Source organism: Miscanthus floridulus, chromosome 18 (genome assembly GCF_019320115.1).
Source record: "Miscanthus floridulus cultivar M001 chromosome 18, ASM1932011v1, whole genome shotgun sequence".
Classification (NCBI taxonomy): domain Eukaryota; kingdom Viridiplantae; phylum Streptophyta; class Magnoliopsida; order Poales; family Poaceae; genus Miscanthus; species Miscanthus floridulus.
In genome coordinates this window covers 59,852,845-59,879,664 of record NC_089597.1, presented here as the reverse complement: position 1 = coordinate 59,879,664, position 26,820 = coordinate 59,852,845, and the positions used below count along the sequence as shown (strand labels likewise).

Genomic DNA, 26,820 nt, shown 5'->3' with positions numbered 1-26,820 from the left:
ATAAAATATTTTGGTTTTTCTAGACATATTACTTTTACTATATATGTAAACAATAGTGTATATCTAAGTGCATAGAAAAACTACATATTTATAAATATCAAAACGTCTTGTAATTTGAAATGGAGGGAGTATAATTCAAAGACACTTTTGCGAGAGTTAAAGGTCGTGCCAATCTAGAAAGCAGTGGCTAAATTATTTTTTCACTTGGATTCACGTATATCGGAATATTCTGACTACAAATCTATATCTATCCATATCTGTAAAAGAGCGAACGAATTAAATTTTTTTCATCATGCTAATGCCTCTTATCCATCCCTTATTGTGCCCATAAGATGTGTTTTGAGTAAACGGTCGAACTGAAAAAACTTCGTTCTCCCTAATGGCTTCTATCCGCCCCTTTATTTTGTCTTTATGATGTATTTTGTAATTGCAATCTAATTCCAAACCACCCGACAAATGGATCAGGCACGGCCAAGTCGGAAACTCCGGCACAAGCATGTCTGCCGGCAAAACAAGGAGTGTTTTCACCGGCGATTTCCTTTACCCGCTTCGGCTACTGTTGCTGTCGCTGGATGACCTGTTCCGGACACCCATTTTTTTACAATTCAACCTTTTTTTTAACAAAATTTACGTTTAGCCCACCGAGAGACGGAAACTCATCTTTAGATCCTGGGGATCGGCGTCAGGACTCATGGCGCTGAGAAAACACATCTCGGCGCTACAGATCTTGGCTTCGAGGTGCCTGATCGAGCACAGCAGGGTATCTTAGGAGACGTTGACGTGACCGATACCTCAGCATCATAATACATGACACCGAGATCGACGCCACATATCTTGGCGCCGGGATGCGGCAATGCAATTACCGCGCATTGAGAACACACACTAGCAGCCCGGGAAATAAGGCCTGGTTTAGTTCCCAAAAATTTCCACCTCAAACTATCACATCGAATCTTATGGCGCATACATGGAGTATTAAATATAGACAAAAAAAACTAATTGCACAGTTTGGTTAGAAATCGCGAGACGAATGTTTTAAGACTAATTAGTCCATGATTAGCCATAAGTGCTACAGTAACTAACATGCGATAATGCCGGATTAATTAGGCTTAATAAATTCGTCTCGCAGTTTCTAGACGAATTATATAATTAGTTTTTTTTATTAGTATCCAAAAACCTCTTCCAACATCTAAAACATCCGATGTGACATTAAAAAATTTTCATTTCGCAAATTAAACGCAGCCTAAAGTCAGCGACCACGCATCCTTTGCCATCGGGAAAAGGAGCACTAGCACTCCACCGTTTAACACGGATCCGATGGCTCATGTCCAATCAAACATAAAGTATCAATATTTTACTTAGGCAAGCACGCAGATAGGTCTTCCTCTGCCTCTCTGCGTTGGCTTCACGCGCCACCGCGCCGCGCTCCCATGGGGCCTGCCCGCGATGGCCTCGAATGTCGCCGTGCCATCCTCGGCAGGGCTTGCCTGCACAAGCCCTCGCGCTAGGAGAGGAAGGCCCACGCCAAGCTTGGCTCGGCAGCATCGCGGCAAGACACAACAGCAGTCTGAGCGTCACCGTCCGTCGTCGCTCGCTGCAGCCACGCTGGAGATGAGCCCCCCTGGAGACAAGCTCACGTGGGCTGAGCAGGGGCCGCGGGACCCGTGTTCTCCCACGCGACCTCAATGCGACCCGAGGCGAGGGTGTTCGTCCGGGCCTCCTCCCTGCTGCGTCCCGTTGACGGCGTGCAAAGCGGGAGGCCTACGGCCAACGCTGCGAGCGTGCGCGGCTGGCATGGCGAGCTCACGCATCACCGCCAACGCTGTCTGCGTGCACTGCCAGCGTGTGGGGCGGCATGGCGAGCAGCCGCCCGGCGTGGGCACAACACGGCGAGCGGGCAGCCATCTCGGGCACATCATGCGGCGAGTGCGTGAGGCCCCCGCAGAGGGCTGCACAGCGAGCGCCTACCGTCGCGGACACGGCAAGCGGCGACCGTCGTGGACATGGGATGCGGCGAGCGCGCGCCGCCACCGCGGAGGGCGGCGCGGCGAAAGTGCGCGGCCGGCGTGGCGAACGTCCGTGAGGTCTCCGGCCCGGTGGTGCTGGTCGCCCTCCATCCTTTGCAGGAAGTAGTCACACATGGCTAGCTAGCTAGCTCTAGCTGCTAGTTTATCTCGGTCTCACCCAGTGGTGGGCTGTGCAATCAAACTGTCTTTTCTTTTACTAGGACACGAGAGAGAGAGAGAGGACAGAAGAGGAGAGAGAGAGAAGGGCCGGGGGCCTGGCGCTGGCCGGCGGGGAGGGGTAGGCATGGCGGGCACAGTAAGGGCTGGCTCAGCTCGGAGCGGACAAAATAGTGGCAGCGAGGGAGGAGAGAGGGAACTGGGTGCTAGTGCTCTTTTTCCTTGAGAGCAAAGTATAATAGCAGGCGGTAAGTCGACTAAATGCTGAGGTGGAGGAGAGAGGGAAGGAGAGAGATGAGAAGCGGGCTGTAAGCTTACAGCCGGCTTGGGCACAAGAACCAAGAAAGTCTGTGAGAGAGACAAGTGGGCCATGTATTAACTGTAAAGAGCTAACTACTATATGAACGGCTGAGAGAAGGCTGCAAGAAACCTTACAGCCAGTAAACCGGCTGTATTATTAACCTTGCTCTGATGAGAAAGGATCCGTGGTTGCTGACTTCATTTCCCAGACTGCTAGTGTGTTTTCGTTGCGCGATAAAGCAGACAGTAATGACATTGCCACGTGCGCCCATCTGGCGCCGAGTTCGGCGCCAAGATATGTGAGGTCAACTTTGAAGCCATGTATTCTGGTATCGAGGTACCGGCTACGTCAACGTCATCTACTTGTTGTGCTTGGTCAGGCACCTCGGAGCCAAGATCTGTGGCGCCGAGACATGTTATCTCGGCGTCATGAGTCCTGATGCCGATTCATAGGGTCTAAAGATGAGTTTACGTCTCTCAAGATAAACATAATTTTTTTAAAAAAAGTCAAATTATAAAAAAATTGAATTCCGGACGCTGGCCACACCTCTCGGTCTCGGGTCTGCACGCCTTCACGTTGGTGAAGCTCACATCTCCATCAGCCACTTTATCGACAAAGGACCGGTTCGATCGGCCCCGTGTACAAAGGACTTCCTCGATGAGCATCGAACGGCTCCGCCTCGAGGAGCTCGCCCCGCACGTCACCGTCAAGTACATTGACGCCTAGTATAGTAGCTGTAAAATACTAAAATAGTGCCATGAAGCCTAAGGAGTAGGGATGAAAACAGATCGGATACGGACGGATATCACCGATATTACATTTGTTTTTATATTTCTGTCTGGATTCGAATTCGAATACGGATAGTGTCAACTATGTCGGATATGATTTGATTGGATATCGACATCATAAATATGCGATTTGAGTATTCGGATACGGATACGGTATCGGATGTTGGATATCCGGACTTGGATACGGACAGATCTCAACCCCTCTAAACGGATTCGGTTTCGAATATGGTCGGAAAATATCCATACCGTTTTCATCCCTACCAAGGAGTAAGGAAGTTCTATATTATTCTTTTTTATATAATCATGATGATCCCAAAGTTCAGCCGCTGTGAAGCTTAGTTGATTTATATATTAATTAATATGACAATGATAACCTGCCTTGCGAGGTCTCTCTGTCTTATTTACTGCTTGTGCATGTAAATTTTATGAACGGTTAATTTTGATTTGACCAAAGTATTCTTCGATGGAAAAAAAGAAACGGCCGTTGTTTAAAGTTGCTATATTCTGGGTAGTAAATATAGAAGCGTCAATCAAGTATAATATAGTAGTCTCAGTTACTCAGTCGATTGGCCTATCAGCAACTTAGATGGTCATCGGAGATATATGTTTTGTTTCCATGTTAGTTAAAGCAATGTGCAAGGATCCAAAATTAAGCTGAGGCCTACGGCGGGATCTAGGTGAAACCGGTATATCTGATGTTAAGTTTTTGAGTTGTATATGTAATAGATGAATAGGTGGATGCATATAATAGATTAGTCCGATAAAGAACACTAGGGCATTTTATTTTCCAAAAATAAATTTGGTGGATTAAGGGATGGTAGTTGCTACTATACCATTATAGTCAATATCCTTTTTTTCATATATATTTATGTTTTCAATAAATATACTGTAAACTCGTGCGCATATGCAATTTATTCTGATTATAACATGTGAATGTATTAATTACGACTTTTTAACATTGGTTAATTTAATTTGCTTTCTTATTAACTGCATACAAACTCTCAGAAACAAAAATATAATATTTTATTAAGAAAATGATCAAGATGTATAATTAGCAAAATAATTTAGAAATCACATCTTACGTACTTAAGCATCAACAATCTTAAAGCTTTTTTTAATGATATACACAGGACATCATCTATCACTATCATAAACATATGTGTGCCGTACTTATGGCTACCGGTAACCTGAACCAGAGAAACTAACCACGTGATCGCATATGCACATTTTGTAAAAGCAATCTGGAAATGGTATAGGCCATATTCTTTGCAAAGATTTTCCGCGGCCCAGTTAGGTGTTTTTTTAAGAGTTTCCAGTAGTTTTTTTCGGCCTTCCAAAAGTCGAGCTAGCTGGAGTGGTAGTAAACATTTATCTATTTTATTCTCTTTTTCCGCGTCTAACAAAAATTGATCTTTTGCTGTCCTTTTCCAAAAAAATAAAGAATCTGCTATATTTTAGGTGTCTGAAATTTAGTTCTTTTATTAGGCGACGGTTATTGTATATATTTTATACTAAAATTACAGTTTTAGTTTGTTACAATTTCTGTAGACACACGGTTTGCAATTTTTTGGTTCCAAGAATAAAAACCCGTTAGACACGATCACAAACCTGACAAAATCTGATATGTGTTGGTACAAAGACGATTTAATAATTTACAATTATTTCTATAGTCAGATAAAGAAAAAAAATTGATAAGTTATGACACAAAGACAAATAACAAATCATAAACGTGATAATTTACTTGTACTAATTGGAGTACAAGAGTGCTACCTAAAATTATCTTAAAATTAAGGCACTTGAAATATAGAAGTGAAAAAATAAAGGATAATAGCATTGTACGGGTCCAAATAATGAAATTGTATAACAATTATCACACAGAACAACTTCATATGATCACGAATACTTAAACATGTAAATCAAGGTTTTAAATCTCTGGCTATAGCCTCTGTTATCTCCCGCTATAGCTGTTTGAGAAGGATTTAGCTAAGGTTTTCTATGTATAAGTTAGCTCTTAGCTGCCGCTATAGCCAAATATAGCCGGCTATAGTCTATTTTTGGACATAGAAAGCTAAATGACTTAGTCGGCTATTTAAAACCTTGATGCCAACTAGAAGTGTGAAGTCAAATGCAAGAAACTAGGAACGCGAAACAGCAACTAGGACAATAAAGTACACGCGACAGTCAATTTGGAGCATCATCAACGCAGGCCACAACGGCTGGGAACAAAGGCAACCTTGCCACCGCGTACGTCGTAGATGATTTCCTTGGTCCGCTGCACCTGGGTTCCAATGAAGTTCCAGGGGAAATTCTCGCCGGGTGATGCCGCGAACGCGAGTCACACGAAGGGGGCGCCGTCGGTGAGGTGCTCGCGGAAGAAGTACATGAACTGCCTGTCGTCGAGGACCATGCATGGTCTCGCCGTTCCCGAACCTGAAAGTGATGTTCGGGAGGTAGATGTACTCGGTCAAGGTGAAGTTGTAGCACGTGTCAAGATCGCTGAACGCAGGCGCCGGTGGGTACTGCGCCATCGCCTTCCTGAACTCGTCGCGGAGAGCAGCGTAGATGGGCGGGTTCAGGTAGGTGAACGCCGCCTGCGAGTCGATCAGCGTCCCGTTGCCCCTGAACAAGGCTGGCGGGAACGGAAGGTCCTTGCCGTTGATGGCGATGGCAACGAGGTTGACGAATTAGAAGTTGGGCCCAGTCGGGTTGGTCACCAGCGGCACGTAGTTGACGCCAGCGTGGCCGGAGTAGTCAGACAGAGCTGGAGCAATGGTGAGGAAGCCGTGGGTGTCGGTGTCCGCTGGGAGGCAGTACGAGAACGCCGCCGTGCCGGGGGGTGAGGAGTTCAGTACACGGGTCGCCAGCGAGTGGCGACTGAGGCGGAGGTCGACGTTCCCAACGGCCGCGTCGTCGGTGAACAAGTCGTTGTCGAGCTGCAAGCAGACGACGGCGAAGTTGTCGAAGGTTGCCGACGGCGAGAGCGTGAGGTTGTCCATCACGACGGTGCCGTTACCGAACACGAAAGTCGAGTTCTGGAACGTGGTAGTGCACGATCCACCAGTAGAGCACGAGTACCCACAGTCCGGCCAGCCGCACGGCACGCGGCGGAACGAGGACGACTTGGAAGGGTCGAACCCCACGTCGCACGGCTCCCCTCGGGACGACCGAGACAAGCACGGCTTTCACCGAATGTCGGACAGGCCGCTGACGTCAAAAAACAGGGGGAGCTGCTGCGCTGGAGTGCCGTAACCAGCGAGGACCGTGTACTCGAACAATCCGAGGAAGCTGGCGACGACGCTCTGTGTGGCGGGGACGGACAGGCCTGATGCTGGCGTGTCTGCTGACGGTGACGGGGGCGGTGCAGCGGCAGCGGCAGCCGTAGCGGCTCGGACTTGAGATAGATATCGCAGGCGTAGACTGTCGCGGTGAAGGATCTCATGCAGCGATGGCTTGCCATGCTTCCGAGCGCCGCCGCTGGCGAGGGGAGAGCATGGGCTCAGCCGGTGAACGACTGGCAGCTTGTTGCCGTTGGTATGTCCTGCAAAAGTATCAGAAGGTAGTAAAATATGCGTCAGCGTCGTGCCTCGTGCGGTGTGGAGTTGCTCACGTTCACGTGCATCCAAGTGCGACCAAGTAGATTAGTTATACAGCGCGTTGCACCTGAAGTGATCGACGGGCAACTTGTCGTCGACGGCGAGACATCTGAATCGTCAGACCATCGGAGGACGCGGCTTGACCCATGAGCGTGACTGACGACAAGGCATAGAAGCACAAGTGTCAGATGCATGGTCGAAGCCATATGGTGAGGAAGAGACTAGATGACCAGTACTACGTAGCACAGCTAATCCAGCGGCTAGCCTTCCAACAACTTGTACACACTACTGCTTGTAAGATCAGCCTTCTTATATAGACATGGCAACGTTGTCATTTGCTTCTTGTCGTGTCCATTTGTAACGAAAAGTTAACAAACAAATGGTTCGTGTAAAGTTCGCGTTTGATGGAGTTGCTGGAGTAAGGTATTCAATCTGGGCACCCATATTTAGCAATGGGGATCAAGTAGGGGCCTTGATGGAGTTGCTCTAAGGATATCACATGTACTTATCATTTGCCGCATTGGTAGTTGATGATCCAAAAGCCTAGGCGAACATGTACTTAAAGCTAGCTTCTTTGGATAAAACGAGTTAGGACACATAAGCCTAGGTGAACAGTTCTGAGATTATTTTTTGAAACTTCTTGCATTAGATTCCCATCCTTCGGCTTGTTTGTATTCTAGGATTTCATAGGAATTTAGAAGGAATCCAATTCTATGTTTTGATTACGTCACATGATGTTATGGAACAGGACATCAAGGAATGCAGCTATCGTTGGGTCGAAACCGCGACAAGCAATGTTGTTTGAGGTGGTGTCAGAGTGCATGTCTCCAGTGGCTCGGGTGGACTCAAGAACATAAGAATCACAGAGGGGACGCAATGGTTTATCCTGGTTTGGGCTAATCGATGCTCTACGTCTAGCAACTGATGATCCTTATACTCAAGAGCACCCATAATCTGGGGGTTACAACAGAGTGTACAAGAGAAAGAGAGAGATTTGGTAGGGGATCGCTCGATGCTGATCCTAGGAACACCTCGTCGCTGGTGGAGCCTTGGTACAAGAGAAAGACGACACATGTGGTGGAGGAGCTCTCAGTGCCCCTCTTTGGGTTGCTTTGCTCTCGGTGCAGAGCTCGAGTGGAACGGTGAGGATGCGAATGATCTGCGTGGAATCGTCCCCCCTCTTAGGATCTGACCTATCCCTTATATTCCGAGATAGGTCGGGTACATCGCAATTTGGGGGAGTTGAGCCTATGGTCTACATGTGTCGGAGTCCAGGAGGGTCTTACAATGGCGCCGTGTGGACCGTGGCAATGTCGTGGAGCCAAAAAAGCTCTCGACATCATCCAATTGCTCTGTTCTGACACACTGAGTGTCAGGCTATGTCGGCTTGGACCGAGCTCCCCCAAGTGCGCCTTCTGGAGGCTTCTTGGTGGCGAAGGAGGCCAGCTAGAGGGGCTAACGCGTGAGCCTAGGAGCCGTCGAGCCCCTGGAAGCTGAGGAGGAGTTTGTCTTCTTACGTCACGCCCCGTGCGTGACCCTGTCAGAGGAGTGGTTGACAGCACCGCGCGTGCGGTGCAGCGCTAGGGAGCCCCTGAGCCTTGGTTGTCGGGGAGTACCTTCTCGTGCTCGGCCTTGGCTAGTGCCGGAGGCTAGGAGGGGGCCAATGACCGGGTCCAGGCTTCTATCGATCGAAAGCTTAAGGCTTCGTCGAGCCCCCGAGCCCCGAGCAAAAGTGGCAGTTGCGCTCGGGCTCGTCTAGATTTCTTGGCCTAAGGGTACACGCGAGCGTGCCCCATGGGTATAGCCACCAAGCCCCCAGGCGTCCTTGAAGGGTCGGTCAGGGGTCTCTTGGTCGGGAACCTTTGATCACAAGGCTTAACATATCCATATGTTAGGATCTCGTCAAAATCCCCCAAGCCTTTCATGGCCTCACATGACCAGATTCATGATGGTGATGAAGGGTTGTATTCAATCTTTTGGTGACCGAGTAGCCATGACGGGGATAACTTCTGCTGATGAGAGTGCTATGCCCTTTGTGGGGCCCTTCCCAAGTGAGATGGGAAGCGCTTAGCTATCGGAGCCGAGCGATGGTGGTGCTGACTCTTTTCTTGACCCATGTTGCGGAAGTCTATGGCCCGATCATCTCAAGCTGACCTTTGCAGCCATAGGTCTGGGTGTGGGGAGCGTTACGGGCTTGATGGGAGCCTTCGTTGGGTTGACTGCTCAGCGGCTCCCGACCTATCTCCGGAGAGTTAGTTTTGGGGGCGTGTCGCCTGGGCGCCCGTCAATCGGGAGGCTGGATTCTCCGTCTGGGGAGTTGGCATAGCCCCCGAGGCCATCATGTAGCTTTCTTGTCAGCTAGCGAGGTAGTTTCTGTACGCGCCTCACCCTCTAACGTCTCGCATAGGAGGTTGATGGTGCCTGGGCTACCGCGCTTGCCAGAGTATAACACCCCTGGTGTTAAGCATCACTAAAACTAGATCATGTCATCATCATGCATGTTAATCATCCATAGTAGCTAACCATGCCTTGCATTCACTAAAATCAATATTTTATTTTATAGTAACGCAATTGCATGTGTTGAAATGTGTTTAAAACCAAAAACTTTTTAAGGTACTTTATGACCTTCTATTTTTAATTTCACCAAAATACTTGAAATTATGCTCCAATAAACTTTGAGGTGTAAAGTAGGTGCTTTACACTAGTGTCAAGTATGGAGTATGAATTCAAGTCTAAACCATTAAAATGTGAGCTCCAAATTTGAATTCAGCATTGAAATTCAACAGAGTCATATTTTGCTGTCATGGAAATTAGTAATGCATTCAATTTTGTGGGATTTATTAAAATGAATTTCTTTAATAAACTTGCTCGAACAAAAGCATCATTTTGAACTGTGAAGTTTGTACTTCACAATGGTGTTATTTGTTGAATTGTTTGTTCACTAATTAATCACCACTTAATTCACCAAAGAGGCTAACTTAACTGTTTTTTTTTCAAACCCTTACTGTTTAACGGAAGGTTCGGAGTTTCAGTTTCTTTCTACCCCCTGTTCTTCCCTCTTGATCTCTTCAACTAGTTAGATTTAGGAGTTGGTGCTTAAAGAAAGATGAAGAGCAGATGAAGGTGAACAACTTTGCTTTTTGGAGATCTTCAAGTTTCCACTTGAAATCGAGAGAAAATGGAAGAAGGGGTCGGTTTTAGTTGCTACAGTGCTCACCGAAGCAGCTGCCATGCAACAAGCTGCTTGGCGCCGGCCACCGCCCTCTCTCGCCGCCTTGCGCACGTGTGATGCGCAGTTGCTTCCACAGGCGGCTCCCAAGCAGCTGCTGGACGCCCAGAAGCCGCGTTGTCACCCTTAAGACGCCAAGCCAGCCGCTGGCGAGTACCCGCCGGTCAACGGCCACGCACGACGTGGTCAGCGTGGGCGCGACGCCAGTCCCAGTTGTAAGCAAGAGGGAGTAGAGAGAGGTTGGGTGAGAAAAGGGTTTTTGTGTGAGCTTGCTATCTTATGCTAAATCATGGAAAAATATGAGTTTGCCAAAATCAGTACATTTGCTAGGTTCAAAAATTACATATTTTAATTAAAAAATAGACCTTCTATGATTTTTATAGGCTAAAATAATTATCCTAAAATCATGAAATTTTTTGTGTATGCTTAATATGCTTAGACCTGTCTTCCCAAAAAATTTGGTGCTGTTTTTATAAATATAAATTGTCCGCTTAGTTTAGGTAGATTAAAATGCCTTGTAACTAAGTGAATAAATATCAAAATGATTTCTTTAAATCATTAGATGACTTTGATGTGATTTTGGAATTGATTGTGCACCTTGGAACACCCATCCCTTGCTGTTCCTTGGCAATTTAATTATATGCTTGTTGTGCTCATAACTAACTTGTTAATAATAAACAACAAAGTTGCTTTGTGAGTAGTGAATCTAATTCTATTGTGAAGGAAAGTTGTACTCTAGTTGTTTACACCGAAATTTGGAAAGAAGGCCGCGGTGACTCAAGAGCTTCCAAGATCATGTCATCAAGGAATCAATTATGTGCAGATCGGAACTAGCCGATTTGGATGCAAGAATTATAATCGGCTTTCTTTAGATGACACCAGCAGATAAGGATAAAGGCTGCGATCGGACGCCAGGAAGGAATGTGATGGACTCTCAAAAAGGAAAGATTAGAGTCCAAGTTATCTTAAATTAGGAATGTTTTCTTTATACCTAGGATTGTAGCGAATCGTGATTGAGTAGGTTTCGTGTTTAGACTCCGGGTATAAATACCAAACCCCGGTTATTGTAAGAGAGATCAATCAATCAATACAAAGTCAATTACTTTTTTCGGCTCCAGCCACCCCTTAGGAGTAGGAGTAGAGTATATCTCGGCGAGTTCTTCAGCGAGTACGGCTGCATCGATCCGGTCGACTTCCACTGCTTGTCTGTAAGTACCGTCATGGTTTATACCTCTGTTCGTATGGCTGCATCGATCCGGTCGACCCCCACTGCGACTCTGGTATAGGCTAGTTATCGATTCTTGTCTAATTCAAGTATGGCCTGTGTGATTCTGCCTCACACCTCACTGCTTGAATTAGATCAAGGTCAAGTTATCGGCTCTACCTTAGTATGACAGTCTTTGGTAGATTCATTAAGTTACCGATATTTCTTATTACTTTCATTATTTATCTAATTACAAGCAATATCACTCTACCCGATTGAGATTGATCTGAATCGGCCTTATATCTTGTTTAACTCATCGTTTGCTAATCTAAAACTAATCTAATCTACATCTTAAGCGATGAGTTATGTTTTTCATCGGTTGTTTTGCGTCAATCTTAATCGTGCATACCGTGCGGTTAAGGCATGTCCGATCTTGAGTAGATCTATTAGTTAATGAAAACCGTTCCATGGCCTATCATCATGGCTTGTGGGATTCTGCCTCTCACCCCACTATTGACACCATGGAGTGAGGATCGTAGTTAGTAGACCCGCTTCTGAGAAGGCATGACCTTAACTGCGCGCTATGCCTGAATCGACTGTTTAGTCTATATCAAATGCTTTCATGAATAGTTCACATTACGAGATCATTAAAGTAGAGATAAGTTGAAAGATGTGTTAGCCCCATGATCTTGCTATGGTATTACGGCATGTATGATTCTGCCTCATGCCCCACTGATATTAGTAATGAGTTAGGGTCGTCGAGTCTATTGTTGTTTCTATGGCCTGCATGATTCTACCTCATGCCCCACTGATCATGGCGATAGATGAGATCTAACATGTTCATTAGATTTACCTTTATTAAATGGTTAAGAGGTGTTGAGTTGTTTCTTTAAATAAAAGGAGTTCGGTTACTTGTAATCATTGGCTCAGTATAAACCAATCATCATTGATATCTTATTGCCATTGATTAATATTTGCTTAAATAACATTTATTCTGAATGATAACCGATCCTTCTTATACAACCCCATGAGCTTTAATCGGTTCATTTTTGTGAACATGCTGGGATCGGCTATTTAGTCGATTTCCTCTCATATCGGCTCTCAGAGCCATATATTCGGGACTGTCTGGCAACACCGGCACATTCCGCCCTTAATTACTGATAAGCTTTCTCTCCTTGTTAATTGCAGGGTCAAATTGACTAGCACATCTCGGGAGGATTACGCAGGATCAACCACCCTTGCGCTGAAGCCAGGCATATCTGCTCCATCGAGTGGACCCTTCTAGCTTGCTACGTGTGTCCTCGGCACGGAGGCAAAAATTCTGTGTCGACACTAGTTAATTAATCTTGTTAGATCATCTTAATCCATGCTTAGTATCTCATTATTCTAAAGCATGCATCTTTACTTACGTTTAGTGAATGAGAGTGGTGATCCTTTGGTTGAGGAAGTCCTAGAGGAGGATCTTCACTCTATGGAGGTTGGGCCTGAAAGCTATGGTGTTTCGAGAATAACTGACAACCCCGACACCGCAGGCAAGCCCCGGAGCATACAACCATTTCCTTGTATTTTACAAATATTATTCACCTAAGTCTTATGCTTTGTGCATTAAATATGATAGGATTTAGGTGATTACCAACTGCTTGCATGCCTGCCTTGATATTCTAATACCATTTCCTTGTTATCCTTTTGTATAGTAGGTTAGATATGCTTAGCCTTGCTTAGTTGTTAAAGAGTCGAGTGGTGATTTCATCATTCATGATGGTTTCATACTCAGATAATATCCTGAGAGTTTAATATTGATCATGCTTTAACTAGAGACCGGGCGTGATATGGGTTATGTCTCTAGTGGATAAGCCGACAGGGTTGCCTGGTCGTGCTTGCCCCTATCTGTGTCGATTGAGTATCGTACTATTATAGGCCACCATGTGGCCAGGGACTTTGTAGTACTGGCCACATACTCTGGTAAGCTTGATACCCCTGGTTATTCCTATTATGTGAAAGGCCAACCATGCACTTAGGAGTGGAGAGATGGCGGGAGTAGCATGTACACATCCTATGAATCCGCCAGGAGCGGCGCAGGGGAGGTGGAGTACTGTACTCTCAGATAGCGTGAACCCGTTCATGTTTTGGGAGACCCGAGTGAAGGTTGATATGTGTAAGTCTAGGACCTACATATGTCGCATGTGGTAAGGAAAACCTATCTAGGGCTTAATCGATTCGAATCACCGTTCTTCTCGAAGAAGGAGACCCAATCCTCTATCTCACATCAGTAGTTAACAACTGGAATATTAATACCTTGATTAGAAGATGAGTTGATAAAAGAAGTGAATGAATTATATCAGGTGCAAATGTGAGACTCATAATTACTTTACTGGAGCTAAAATATTAAAAGTAAGGATCAATCCTTATTAAGCTTTTCTACAAAAGGTTAATCTTGAATCTTGCTATAAACTCACCTTGATTCCCCATAAGCATGCATATCCTTGGAGTCTTTCCTTTTTATTGGTTAAGTCTTGTTGAGTACCTTTGTACAAAGGGTTTGTTAAACCCTTGTTGTAGGTGAGTGTCGCAGGGTCAAAACCATGACAAGCATGTTGTTTAATTTAGAGGTCTCTGGTGGCTCGGGTGGATTCAAGAACACAAGAATCACACAAAGAAGATGCAACGGTTTATCCTGGTTCATGCCAATTTGGTCCCTATGGCCAGCAGCTGATGATCTTTATACTCAAGAGCACCTAAAATCTAGGGGATTACAATAGAGTGTAAAGGAAGAAGAGTTTGGTAGGGGGTTAGCTTAGTGCAAATCCTAAGGTTTGCCTCACCGCCGGTGGAGTCTCCCCCTCATCGGTGAGGAAGGAGATGGTGGGATGTGGTGGAGGAGAGGCTCTCAATGCCCCTCTCTAGGTTGCCTTGCCCCTCATGTGGAGCAGAGGTGGATGGAATGGAATGGAGTGTCTAGTGATCGAATTCGGATCCTCCCCCCTCTAGGTCTAACCTTATCCCTTATACAATTAGATAGGTCGGGTACAAGGCGGTTTGAGGAGGGTTCTAGTCTATGGTCTATGTGTGCTGGAGTCTAGAAGGGTCTTGTAGCGGTCCGGTGTGGACTGTTAAGGTGTCATGGCACCGAAGAAGCCTAGGCGTCGTCTGACTGCTCTGTTCTGACACTCTGTGTGTCAGGTGGTGTTGGCTTGGACCGACCTCCCCTGGGTGAGACCTTTTGGAGTCTTCTTGGTGGCGAAGGAGGTTGGCTCTGGGGGCTGACATGCGGGCTTTGTCCCACAATTTGTGCTCTGGGGGCTGACATGCGGGCTTTATCCCACAATTTGTTAGTCACTAGATTGCAAACAACATAGTGAAACCCAATGCACCAGTAGAGGATGAGCCCACGGCAGCAATTTGAGATCACAACATCTTGAATGGTGAAGGGCAAGAAGGTCAAGGAGGGGTATTCATCGTTGATGCTGGTGAAGTTGCGTTTGCCTTTCAAGCTGCAATAGAAGAATTTGGTGATAATCTAGGGCAACTCCTTATGGTACTTGGATACGGGATGAGGCAGTTCTAGGAGCAATAGACACACTTGCAGCTACACAAGGAGTGGGTGGTGAGGCATTGGAGGATAAGGACAAAGACATGGTCTATGAGGATGTCCACTTCGTTCCTCTTGTTGGGGGACTCCTCCTCCATCTTGAGTTCTTGACTAGGCTCTGGTGGAGTGGGGCCGGCGTTGGAAGTGGTGGTGCTGTCGCCTGAATCAAAGGAGCGCCTATGGAGATTGGATCATCAGCTCCTTAGTAAACAGATGGAAGCTTGCTTCGTACTCAGATGAGTGAAGAGGGGAAAAATCCAAGAAATATGGACGGAAGTGTGAAAGCATTACCATTGCCTTTGGATCTTGCGGGATTGAGCTGGAGTGGCCACGATGGTTGTTGACGGTCATTAACATCAATTATAAACCATCAATATAACTAGCATATATATAATTCCATCACTAAACATAGGTCTAGGGGTTTAAACTAATAAATTCCACGAGTTTTGGTGAATCTATGATTATAGGAGAATTTAATCAGAAACCCATCAAGGGGGACCATTCGTCCAAGTAAATCACGCTTATCCGTGACAAAACTGACTTGGGAAGACTCTATAAGACTCTAGAGGGCAATCCATGGAAGAAGAGCACAAGAGCAGGACATGTGGGGCTAGATGGGCCCACCTACAGGCCGCTCAGCCCAGGGAGCCCACTAGTCAGCCTCTGCTTTGTATGTCGGTTCTCCACCGCCTTGAAGATCACATCTACACCGTTGTTTTAAGTTAGTTTGATCTGAGGGTCCAGAATTGATGCTACCCCCTATATATACAACCTTATACCCCCTCTAGGAGAGCCATCCTAAAACCATAATTCATATCCTCCTCATCAGGATCAGAGCCAGCTATCAAGAGAAGATTAGTCTTCTATAGGATCTAGTCTTATAAATAGAAATAGTGAGACAGAGAGTGAGGGAAGAGTTTGGAGGAAGTGCCAGCCTGTCGGTGCTCTATCTATGTCTTGTACCTTGGTGGAATCAAGTTACTTGAGCTTGCTTTTGAGATTTTTCTGGTAATCAACTTCTAATTTAAGTAAGCGTCTTGTTTATATTGTTCATCAGGTTTGTGACTCTTTTGACTGCTTTATTCCTATTCTAGAGGGAGTAAAGTATTAATCATAAGTGTAAACGTGGTTCTTAGACTTGGGTTAATCGTGGATGCACCCTACATTCCTGGACCGATGGTAGATCGCGAGGTAGCGTTTGACCGCAAGTGTGACACTCTCAGTTGAGTCCTCTATAGTCCACCTCCCATTTGTAGGCCAAGTTAGACCCTGTTACTGAAGGAAAGCATCCTCTGCTGGTGTCTTTCTCTAGTAATGTTCCCCAGTTGAATAGTAGAAGACATAGCTTACCAAAGTCAGAACTAGAGAACCTTAATTATCCTTCTCTATGCTCCTATTTATCCTTAGCCTTGTTCCTACCCCTAGTTAAGTTAGATTGTAGTTAATCTCACATGTTTCCCTCTGGATACGATACTTGGAATACTTTCGGGTGAAAGCTACAGTGGTATCTATGCGCTTATGGATTTATTTGTGTACAGTTAATAAATACCAACAAGCTTTCTGGCGCCGTTGTTGGAGAAACAGTTGCTGAGTTAACTATGAATCTAGCTTAGCTTTGTATCTTTTTGTTTTAATTTTTTCTTTTAGCATGGATAACACACCTATATATGAATATGATAAACCCACGAGTGCAAGCCTAGAGCCACCAAAATCTGTAGAGCCTATCCTAACATCTGGTTATGAGTTGTGCCCATGTTTAATAAAATTGATTCGGGAACAATCCTTCTCAAGAGAATGCTATGGAAACCCACTACTCACACCTACGAGAGTTTGAATAGATCTGTGCATGCTTGCATATCACCGGCATGTCTGACGAAACCTTAAGATGGAAGTTGTTTCCATTCTCTTTTATGGGAAGAGCTAAACGATGGTATAGACAGACTATAGGAAGTATGCAAGGACATTGGGAAATACTATGCTCTAAATTTTGTTTATGTTTCTTTCCCATCTCTAGGGTAGTCAACCTTCGAAAAGAGGTTCTAAATTTTAGACAATTGGAAGAAGAATCTCTTGGCGCATCATAGGCTCATTTTAATGACCTCATCACCACTGGCTCTGACCTTGACATTGAAGACCCTTGTACTTCTTCAATATTTTAACATGGGTCTTCGCAAGGATTCTATGAAATTCCTTGATTTAGCCTCTAAAGGAGCTTTCCTTCATTCAGTCGCTAGTAAGGCAAGGACTATCCTTGACAAAATTATTGGACGCATTCCCTACACTAGCATTCATGATGAACTTCCCGAGAAAGAGAAGGAATCATCTCCCAAATAAGAAGAGAAAGTTTTGATAGCCAAATCACAAGCACTCCAATCCTAAGATTTAGCTATCAATCCCAAACCATCAATACCCCAAAATCCTCCAAGGGAAGAAAAAATTCAACCATTGGAAATCTCTGTTGAAATTAAGGATGATCTTTTTTATGCTGATTTTGGGAAAAACTTAAACTTTCTGCTACATAAGAGACCTTCGAGTGAATATAATCCTCTCAAGAAGGGATCTCTTAGAAAGCAGTCCTAAATCAAATTCCTCTAGGGAACATCTAGAAAAACTCAAGGGTGGCATGTCAAGTGATTCCATAGAAGGAGAACCAAGTTTTTTAGAAACTAATCCTATCTTCTCCCCTTCTATGCTCACAACCGATATAAGTTCTGAATCCATCTCTAAACCCATCCTTGACCTCGATAAATCCCCTGATACTCTTTCTCCTGAGTCTTGTGATGATCCTAGAAATCCACTAAGACAACCAAAGCATAGGAATCATGAAGGATCCAAGGAAGACCAAGAAGAGCAATGACAACGACTAGAGCATTCATGTGTCGTTGCAAGTAGAGAATGGTTGATGAGGCTGAAGCTCTAAGGATAGAATCCCAAACCTATTTTAGATCCAAATGGTGGGGATTAAGTCAATATCCTTAATAGACATCACTCGTGCAAGTTTGGAGGAGGCCTTAGACAAGATCAACCCAAGCAGTCACCAATCCAAGGGAAATCTTGGACAATGAATGGCGGAAGACAATGTTTTCGCCTATGGACATTCATGAAGAATCAACCCTAGGAGCTTAAAAAGGAAGATTACATCAATGGGCATGGAAGCTACATCATGATCATCTCATCGAATCCATCTTCGCATGAGAAATCTCCTAAATTAGTTGATCTCTCTACTATCACACACGAGATCTTCAACACCCTCATACTTCCTGTTCATAAAGATTTTGAAAGGGTGGTTGTAGATGCAGTATGTTTATCATAAATATTGCAAATCTTGTTGTGTGTTAGCATAAATCTTGAGATAGGTACAAAAAGGTTGGTGTTGGAGGGGAAACCACTCCACCAACTTAAAGCATAATTCGAAGGTTTCTCAAGGACAAGCTTTTATCCCAAAACAAGCACTTTTGGGAGATAACATGAGCTTTTTACCTTTTGCTATAATGCCCTTGTGAAATGAGCATAACCATATAATTGTGAAAATATTTCTTCGGGTATTTTTGTCACTAACCATTCTAGGTTTGAAGCAAAAAGAATGAAGGATTATAACGCAAGGTATGTCCAACCAATCATCATGCAACATTAAATCACATTTATCCAAACTTGATTTTGCTGCAAAATTCAAGCTAGGGGATAGACTTCCCTAAAAACATCTCTTGCCATATTGCTAAATTATCTTGGTTGTCTCTACCTTTAAGACATACTCAATCTGCTAAATAACAATCATGCTCTTTCATCTCTATTTGAGTAAATCTCTATAATGCTTTCATACTACCTTTGTTTGCTATAATATATGCTTAGGTTTTGAAAGTATTTTTCATACACATTTTAAATTAGGCATGGTGCTTAGTTTAAACTATTTTCCTGAATTAAATTAGATGAAGTGTCTAGTTTGATTCTTGAACCAAAAGGTGTGCTGATTTTACTTCCAAAGGCTTTTAAATTAAGAATGGTGCTTACGTTAAAATGCCTTCCTAAATCATATTAGACATGGTGTCTAGGTTGATTTTTGAGCTGATAGTATGCTATAGTAGATACTGAATATTTTGTTAGACTAACCCCTACAGGAAACTCTCAATTCAATTTGGGTAAGTCATGAGATGAATTCAAATCAGAGATGAAGCAAGGCATATGACGAACTCCAATAACATTGTGCAAAGAAGACACAACTCATTCATCATGGATGGAAGAACTGCATGGGTGAGACAGAAAGGTCCAACAAAATGTCAAGGATCAAAGAAAAAAAGATGGTGTGACAAAAGGATGAGAAAGAAAAGATGCAATTTAGGAGACAAGAAGCTCATGAACAGTTCAAACTACGAGGCTAGCCGAACAAGGAAAACTTCAAGTAAAATGGAAGGACCATCATGAGTCATCTACCCTTTGTCATATGGTGTCATCATGCTCCAATGATAAATGTAACATCCAAAGGTAAATGGTCATTATTTAAAGAATTTTCTTTGATTCTGGTAGGCACATAAATGAGAAACAAGAATATTTAAGTTACAACTTACTTGATCCAACCTGATTAACTCAACATATTTTGTTCTTTAAGCTTGTTCCTAGCACCACTTTCTTGATCTCATAGTCTTAACCAAATAAGTTGAAAAGTGCACATCCTATCTCTAGAAGATGATAGTCATAATCATGTAAAGTTCGATACATTATGTAAAGATAGACAATCCTTCCATGGGTTAAGCAATTCAACCCTTTTGGCCAAATGTCTTCAAATGCTACATTCATGCTCAATCTTCTGATCTTATCACCTATGATATAAATGAACAAAGCACATAACATCAACTTCATCTTGTTTGATGTGCCTAAGGTTAGAGAGGAATAAATGAAGTTTTGGTTCTGTTGGTGTTTTCCCACCAACAAAGCCCCTGCACTTGATCTCTACATTGTCTTTATGAGCAGGACACATTTCAAGCAAAGTGTGGGAAGATTAGTCGATTCTCTAGATTTCTACAAGTGAAACTTCTGAACCTGTCAAACCAAAATCAAAACTCAAAACTAAAACAGGTTTGGCGAAAAAAGATGACATCACCATTAGAGGCGACATCACAAGAATTCTCATCTTATGAGTAAACCGTGGTACTTGATCAATGAATTTAACAAGGAGAAATCTGGTTCGTAGGACTTAAGACACCAAACCCTCATCGAAAGAGCTAGCTTGGGGGAGAAGCACTCCCGTGTATCCAGGTAAGTATTCTTTCCCTTAATTTTAGTTTTTAGTTTTTTAATAGTTAAAAAGTGGTGAATGAAAACAAAATAAATAGTTATCCCTGTAGTAGTAAAATAAAAAGAGTGTGTCTAGTTTGCTTTAAGTATGATTTCTAAGAACTGAATAAAATAAAGAGGACTCTGAATAATCTCTTAAATGGAAATGATGAAAAATTTCTCTGTTGTAATTCCTTTCAAGTACCTAATTTTTAGTCTTGAATTCTTTTGAGTTTTGGATAAGATTGTTTTGATATAAGGATTTACTCTGAACTTAAAACTCATGGGTAGCATATGCTTGATCTAAGTCTAGGTAATTGATAGATATGATATGATAAGGTCAGAGCTACTGTTTATCTTATTCCAATTGACACTAAAGTTCTGTAGATTTATCTTTTGAAAAATACAAAAATACTATATGATGAGTTCCTGTATGACAAAGCTTAAATTCCCACCAGAGCCATACATGTTAATTAGGCTAGGAAAAACTTCCACTTATATGTTGTTTGCTATGCATTGAGTTTTGTCAAGCTTTGTTGACCCTTATGAGAGATTTGTCATGCTCTTAAAATCAAGATCACATACACACCACCCAAATATGCACTACTCCTACACTAGGGGTAGGCGCAAAAATAAACCTTCCATCTAGATCTACCTAAAATTGTTTTACTCCTACACTGGGAGTGAACATAAAAACATGCTTGATAGTTTTTTCATCCACCAAATAAATGCTCCAAGTTCTTGTTGCTATCTCTCTAAAAGTTTTGCTGCAGAAAAGAGACATGGGGCTATGCAAAAGTTATTCATAAAAAGAAAAAAAGAGAGAAGAGAAAAACATGGAGACAAAAGTGTTAGAGATATTTAAAACAATGGGTACTCAGATGCCCACCTGAAAAAGAAGATGAATAAGATAGCCCCTATTCTCTAGCAAATGTTTTTAAGTTTCAAAAGAGAGATAAGTTTTCAAGGAGCAAAGTAGAATTAGGTTAGCCACCATATGTATCCACCATACATCCACACACATGCACATCTTGATTTGATTGTATGACTCAGCTCTCTTTGGATCCGTTGTTTGACTTTACAATATATGCATTGCAAATATGCTCTAGCTTTCTCCCTACCTACGAACTCCACATAAAGCCTTAGTGGTAGGAAGAGAAAAGGCATAACATCATTTTTATGTCTTGGTCAGGATCCACAAATACCACATATATTGAGAGACTTGAGAGTGTCATACAATGGAATCTCTGAGTTTTATTTCAAAAACTTATAAAAAACTCTAGAACAATGGTGGAACAGAGAACTTGAGACATAATGCTTGACTTGATCATTTTGTCTTTCAATTGCTCAAGACCTAAGTGAGGGCTAAGAAGCCCCATGGTTGAAGGTAATATGGGAAAGTTTGAAAGTCAGATCAATTTACTCTAATCTAGAGGAAATTTTTTGATTGAACGCATGTGTACTTTTGAGGAGTGAAAACATTGTAGCAACTTCTGATCCATTGCTAAGTTTAGCTTTGCTCAGGAACTAGCAAAGGGTAAGCTTGGGGGAGATTGTTGATAGTCATTAACATCAATTATAAGCCATCAATATAACCAGCATATATACATGATTCCATCACCAAACATAGGTCTAGGGGTTCAAACTAAAAAATTCCATGAGTTTTGTTGAATCTATGATTGCAGGAGGATTTAATCAAAAAACCATCAAGGGGGACCTATTTGTCAAAGTAAATCATGCTTATCCGTGATGAAACTGACTTGGGAAGACTCTAGAAGACTCTAGGGGGCAAACCACAGAAGAAGAGCACAAGAGCATGACATGTGGAGCCGACCAGCCCCACCTGCAGGCTGGCTAGCCTAGGAGGCCCACTAGTCAGCCTCTGCTTCGTATGTCAATTCTCCACCGCCATGAAGATCACATCTACGCTGTTGTTTTAAGTTGGTTTGATCTAAGGGTCTAGAATTGACACTACCCCATATATATACAACCTTGTACCCCCTCTAGGAGAGCCATTGTGAAACCCTAATTCATATCCTCATCATCAGGATTAGCACCAGCTATCAAGAGAAGATTAGTCCTCTAATAGATCTAGTCTTATAAATAGAAATAGTGAGATGGAGATTGAGGGAAGAGTTTAGAGGAAGCGCCAGCCTATCGGTGCTCTCTCTATGGCTTGTACCTTGCCAGAGTCAAGTTCTACTTGAGCTCGCTTCTGAGATTTCTCTAGTAATCAACTTCTGATTCAATTAAGCATCTTGTTTATATTGTTCATCAGGTTTGTGACTCTTTTGAGTGCTTTATTCCTATTCTAGAGGGAGTAAACTTTTAATCGTAAGTGTAAGCGTGGTGGTTAGACTTGGATTAATCATGGATGCACCCTACATTCTGGACCGGTGGTAGATCACGATGTAGCGTTAGATCGCTAGTGTGACACTCTCATTGAGTCCTCTGTAGTCCACCTTCCATTTGTAGGCCAAGTAGGATCCGGTTATGAAAGAAAACATCCTCTGCTGGTGTCTTTTCTTAGTAATATCTCTAGTTGAATAGTAGTAGAGACATAGCTTACCGAAGTCAGAACTAGAGAACCTTAGTTATCCTCTCTACGCTCCTTTTTATCCTTTGCCTTGTTGCTACCCCCAGTTAAGTTAGATTGTAGTTAATCTCACACGTTTCCCTATGGATAAGATACTTGGAATTCTTCTAGGTGAAAGCTATAGCGATATTCATACGCTTGTGGATTTATGTATGTGCGTTAATAAATACCAATAGTGGTGATGAGTACCAGCCTGGTCACTGGTGGATTTGTGTGGGCCTTTGCTAGTGAGGCATATCATCATGGGGTACTAGCTTGTCAGTGGTGAGTGGCAGCTTAGCACCCCGCTGAGTAGGGGCAGTCGCGTAGTTCAACACTAGGGAGCAAGGAGCGGCGATGAGGAACAAAAGCTATGGGCAAGGAGAAAGACATAGGGTGGGGAGCGTGCTTTGTAAGCAACCATTTTAGGATGTGGACACCATGATAGGGACACCCAACTAGCACTCCTATGAAGACCAGTGCACCTAGTACCCCCAACGTTTGCTATCATTGTGGAGAAGTTGGGCATTATGCTAACCATTGCCCTAGGAAGTAGAATCAGCAAACACCCCTAGGGTCAGCAGAGTAATCAGAAGGGAACACCACAGAAGCGAGCACCCAACACAGGGAAGGTGAACCATGTGTCTGCTGAGACGGCGCTTGTAGAGCCAGAAGTCATGCTCGGTACGTTTGATGTTAACTCAACCCCTGCCACTATTCTTTTTGATTCTGGAGCTTCGCATTCATTCATATCACAAGCATTTGTTAGAAACCATAGCATACCATTATGTGCCATGCAAAATCCCATATTAGTAAACTCACCAGGTGGAAGTATGCAAGCTTCATATCATTGTCTTCCAACTAGTCTATTCTTAAGGGGGGTAGAGTTCAAAGTGAGCCCCATTGTGTTGAGAGCATCTGGTATTGATGTGATTCTGGGTATGGACTAGATGAAGCAATAGCAAGTAGTGATTTAATGTAAGGAGAAGGTAGTTGTTGTGACTGCACCAAATGGGGAAGAATCAGTGTTGATGTGGTAGTACAAGCACAGCCGACAGCCATAGTGAACCAGCTTGATGAATTTCTAGATGTGTTCCTCGATGATTTGCTAGATATGCCACCAGACCATGACATTGAGTTTATTATTGAATTATTACCTGGAACCGCACCTATAGCTAAGCGTCCATATAGAATGGGGGTTAATGAATTAGAAGAACTTAAGAAACAAATAAAGGAGTTATAGGAGAAAGGTTTTATTCATCCTAGCTCATCACCTTGGGGAGCACCAGTGATATTTGTTGATAAGAAGGATGGTACTCAGAGGATGTGTGTTGATTATCGGTCACTCAATGAGGTTACTATCAAAAACAAGTATCTATTGCCTAGAATTGATGACTTGTTTGATCAATTGAGAGGTGCTTGTGTTTTCTCTAAGATTGATCTTCGTTCTGACTATCATCAGTTGAAGATTCGTGCAACTAACATACCCAAGACAGCTTTTACTACGAGGTATGGTTTGTATGAGTACACCGTTATGTCATTTGGTTTGACCAATGCACCTGCCTACTTTATGTACTTGATGAATAAGGTGTTCATGGAGTTTTTGGATAAGTTTGTGGTGGTATTCATCAATGATATATTGGTATTCTCCAAAATAGAAGAAGAGCATGCTGAACATCTGAGGTTGGTCTTGTAGAAGCTCAGAGAACACAAGTTGTATGCTAAGCGAAGCAAGAGTGAATTCTAGTTGAAGGAAGTTTCTTTCCTAGGCCATGTTGTCTCTAATGGTGGAATCACAGTAGATCCAAGCAAGGTGAAAGATGTATTGAATTAGAAACCACCAACAAATGTGGGAGAGATTTAAAGTTTTTTAGGATTAGCTGGATACTATAGAAGGTTCATAGAAGGTTTCTCTAAACTTGCCAAGCCTATGACAGCTTTGTTGGAGAAAAATACCAAGTTTGTGTGGTCCGAAAAGTGTCAGGCTAACTTTGAAGAATTGAAGAGGAGATTAACTATAGCCCCAATATTGGTTTTGCTTGATTTGAACAAGAGCTTTTCTATCTATTGTGATGCATCTAGTCAAGGTCTTGGATGTGTTCTTATGCAAGAAGGCAGAGTAGTGGCTTATGCTTCCCGACAGTTGAGAAAGCATGAGTTAAATTATCCCACTCATGACTTGGAGTTAGCAGTAGTAGTTCATGCTCTGAAGATTTGGAGGCACTATCTTATCGGGCATAAGAGTGACATCTATACTGATCACAAGAGTCTAAAGTACATTTTCACTCAGACGGATCTGAATATGAGACAGCATCGATGGTTAGAGTTGATCAAAGATTATGATCTGGAGGTACACTATCATCCTGGAAATGCGAATGTTGTTGCCGATGCTCTTAGTAGGAAGAGTTATGCCAATGAGGTGCAAGTGACACCTATGTTAAGAGAGTTGTGTGCTGAGTTTGAATGACTAAATTTGGGCTTTGTCACTAATGCAGTGGAGTTGGTGTTGGAGCCTAAATTGGAGTAGGAAATACGTAAGGGACAGTTACAGGATGCGAAGTTAAAAGAGATAGCGGAAAACATAGTGATTGGTAAGGCACCAGGTTTCCATATGGATGACAATGGAACTCTGTGGTCTGGGAAGAGACTATGTGTGCCTGAGGATAAAGCTTTACGAGAGGCAATTCTTTGTGAGGCACATGAGTTTGCTTACTCTATTCATCCTAGGAGTACTAAGATGTATTTAGATCTAAAAGAGAAGTATTGGTGGTACAGACTGAAGAGAGATGTTGCTGAATATGTGGCTTTGTGTGATACATGTCAAAGAGTCAAAGCTAAACATCAAAGACCTATAGGATTGCTACAACGAATGAAGATACCTGAGTGGAAGTGGGAAGAAGTTGGTATGGATTTCATTGTTGGGTTACCACGCACTCAAAGAGGTTATGATTCAATCTGGGTAATAGTGGATCGGTTAACTAAGGTTGCTCACTTCTTACTGGTCAAAACTACCTATATTGGACCCCAATTGGCTGCATTATATATGGAGAGGATAGTTTGTCTACATGGAGTTCCCAAGAAAATTGTGTCTGGTCGAGGTACCCAATTTACATCTCATTTTTGGCAGCAAGTACATAGTTCATTGGGAACCAAGTTGAATTTTAGTACAGCATATCATCCACAGACAGATGGACAAAATGAAAGGATTAATCAGATATTGGAGGATATGTTGAGAGCTTGTACATTGTAGTACGGTACCAGTTGGGACAAGAGTTTGCCTTATGTAGAGTTCTCGTATAACAACAGTTATCAAAAGAGTCTCAATATGGCATCTTTTGAAGCGTTGTATGGACAAAAGTGTAGAACCCTGTTGTTTTGGAATCAAATGGGAGAAACTCAAGTGTTTGGACTAGATGTCTTAAGAGACGCAGAAGAGCAAGTAAGGATGATCAGAGATAACTTGAGAGTGGCTCAGTCTCGACAAAAGAGCTATGCCGACACTAGGAGAAGAGAATTGGTTTTCAAAGTAGGTGATTATGTATACTTGAAGGTGTCACCTATGAGAAGTGTGAGAAGGTTTAACATGAAAGGGAAGTTAGCACCAAGGTATATTAGGCCTTTCAAGATTTTAGAGAGGTGTGGTGAAGTAGCTTATCGGTTGGAATTGTCTGAGAGTTTGGCAGGTGTGCACGATGTGTTCCATGTGTCTCAGCTAAAGAAGTGTTTGCGTATACCTAAGGAGCAGATACAGTTAGAAGAGCTTACAGTTAAGGAATATCTCACTTATGAGGAGTTTTCGGTAAGGGTTTTGGAGACGGCAGAAAGAGTTACAAGGAGCCGAGTTATAAAGATGTGTAAGGTTCAGTGGAATTGGTATACAGAAGATGAGGCTACTTGGGAAAGAGAAGAGGATTTGAGGAAAACATACCCGTAGTTATTTGAGTAAGCATCGTCCGAATCTCAGGGACGAGATTCATTTTAAGGGGGTAGAATTGTAAAACCCTAATTTTTGCATAGTTTTGAAATAGGAGAAAATGGTTAATTAAGCATTTTGTGGGAACTTGAACCTAGGAAAAATAATAAATTTTATTAA

At 43.0% G+C, this 26,820-nt stretch overlaps 1 protein-coding gene across 1 annotated transcript; it reads right to left on the bottom strand.

The window, feature by feature from the left end:
* Positions 1–5,450: 5,450 nt before the first annotated feature.
* LOC136523920 (aspartyl protease family protein At5g10770-like) lies at positions 5,451–6,265 on the bottom strand. Its single transcript, XM_066517434.1, has 3 exons — positions 5,984–6,265; positions 5,700–5,917; positions 5,451–5,547 (listed from the first exon to the last, which is right to left on the bottom strand). The coding sequence occupies exons 1-3, from the start codon at positions 6,263–6,265 to the stop codon at positions 5,451–5,453; spliced, it is 597 nt and encodes a 198-aa protein (XP_066373531.1).
* Between the last annotated feature and the right edge of the window lie 20,555 nt (positions 6,266–26,820).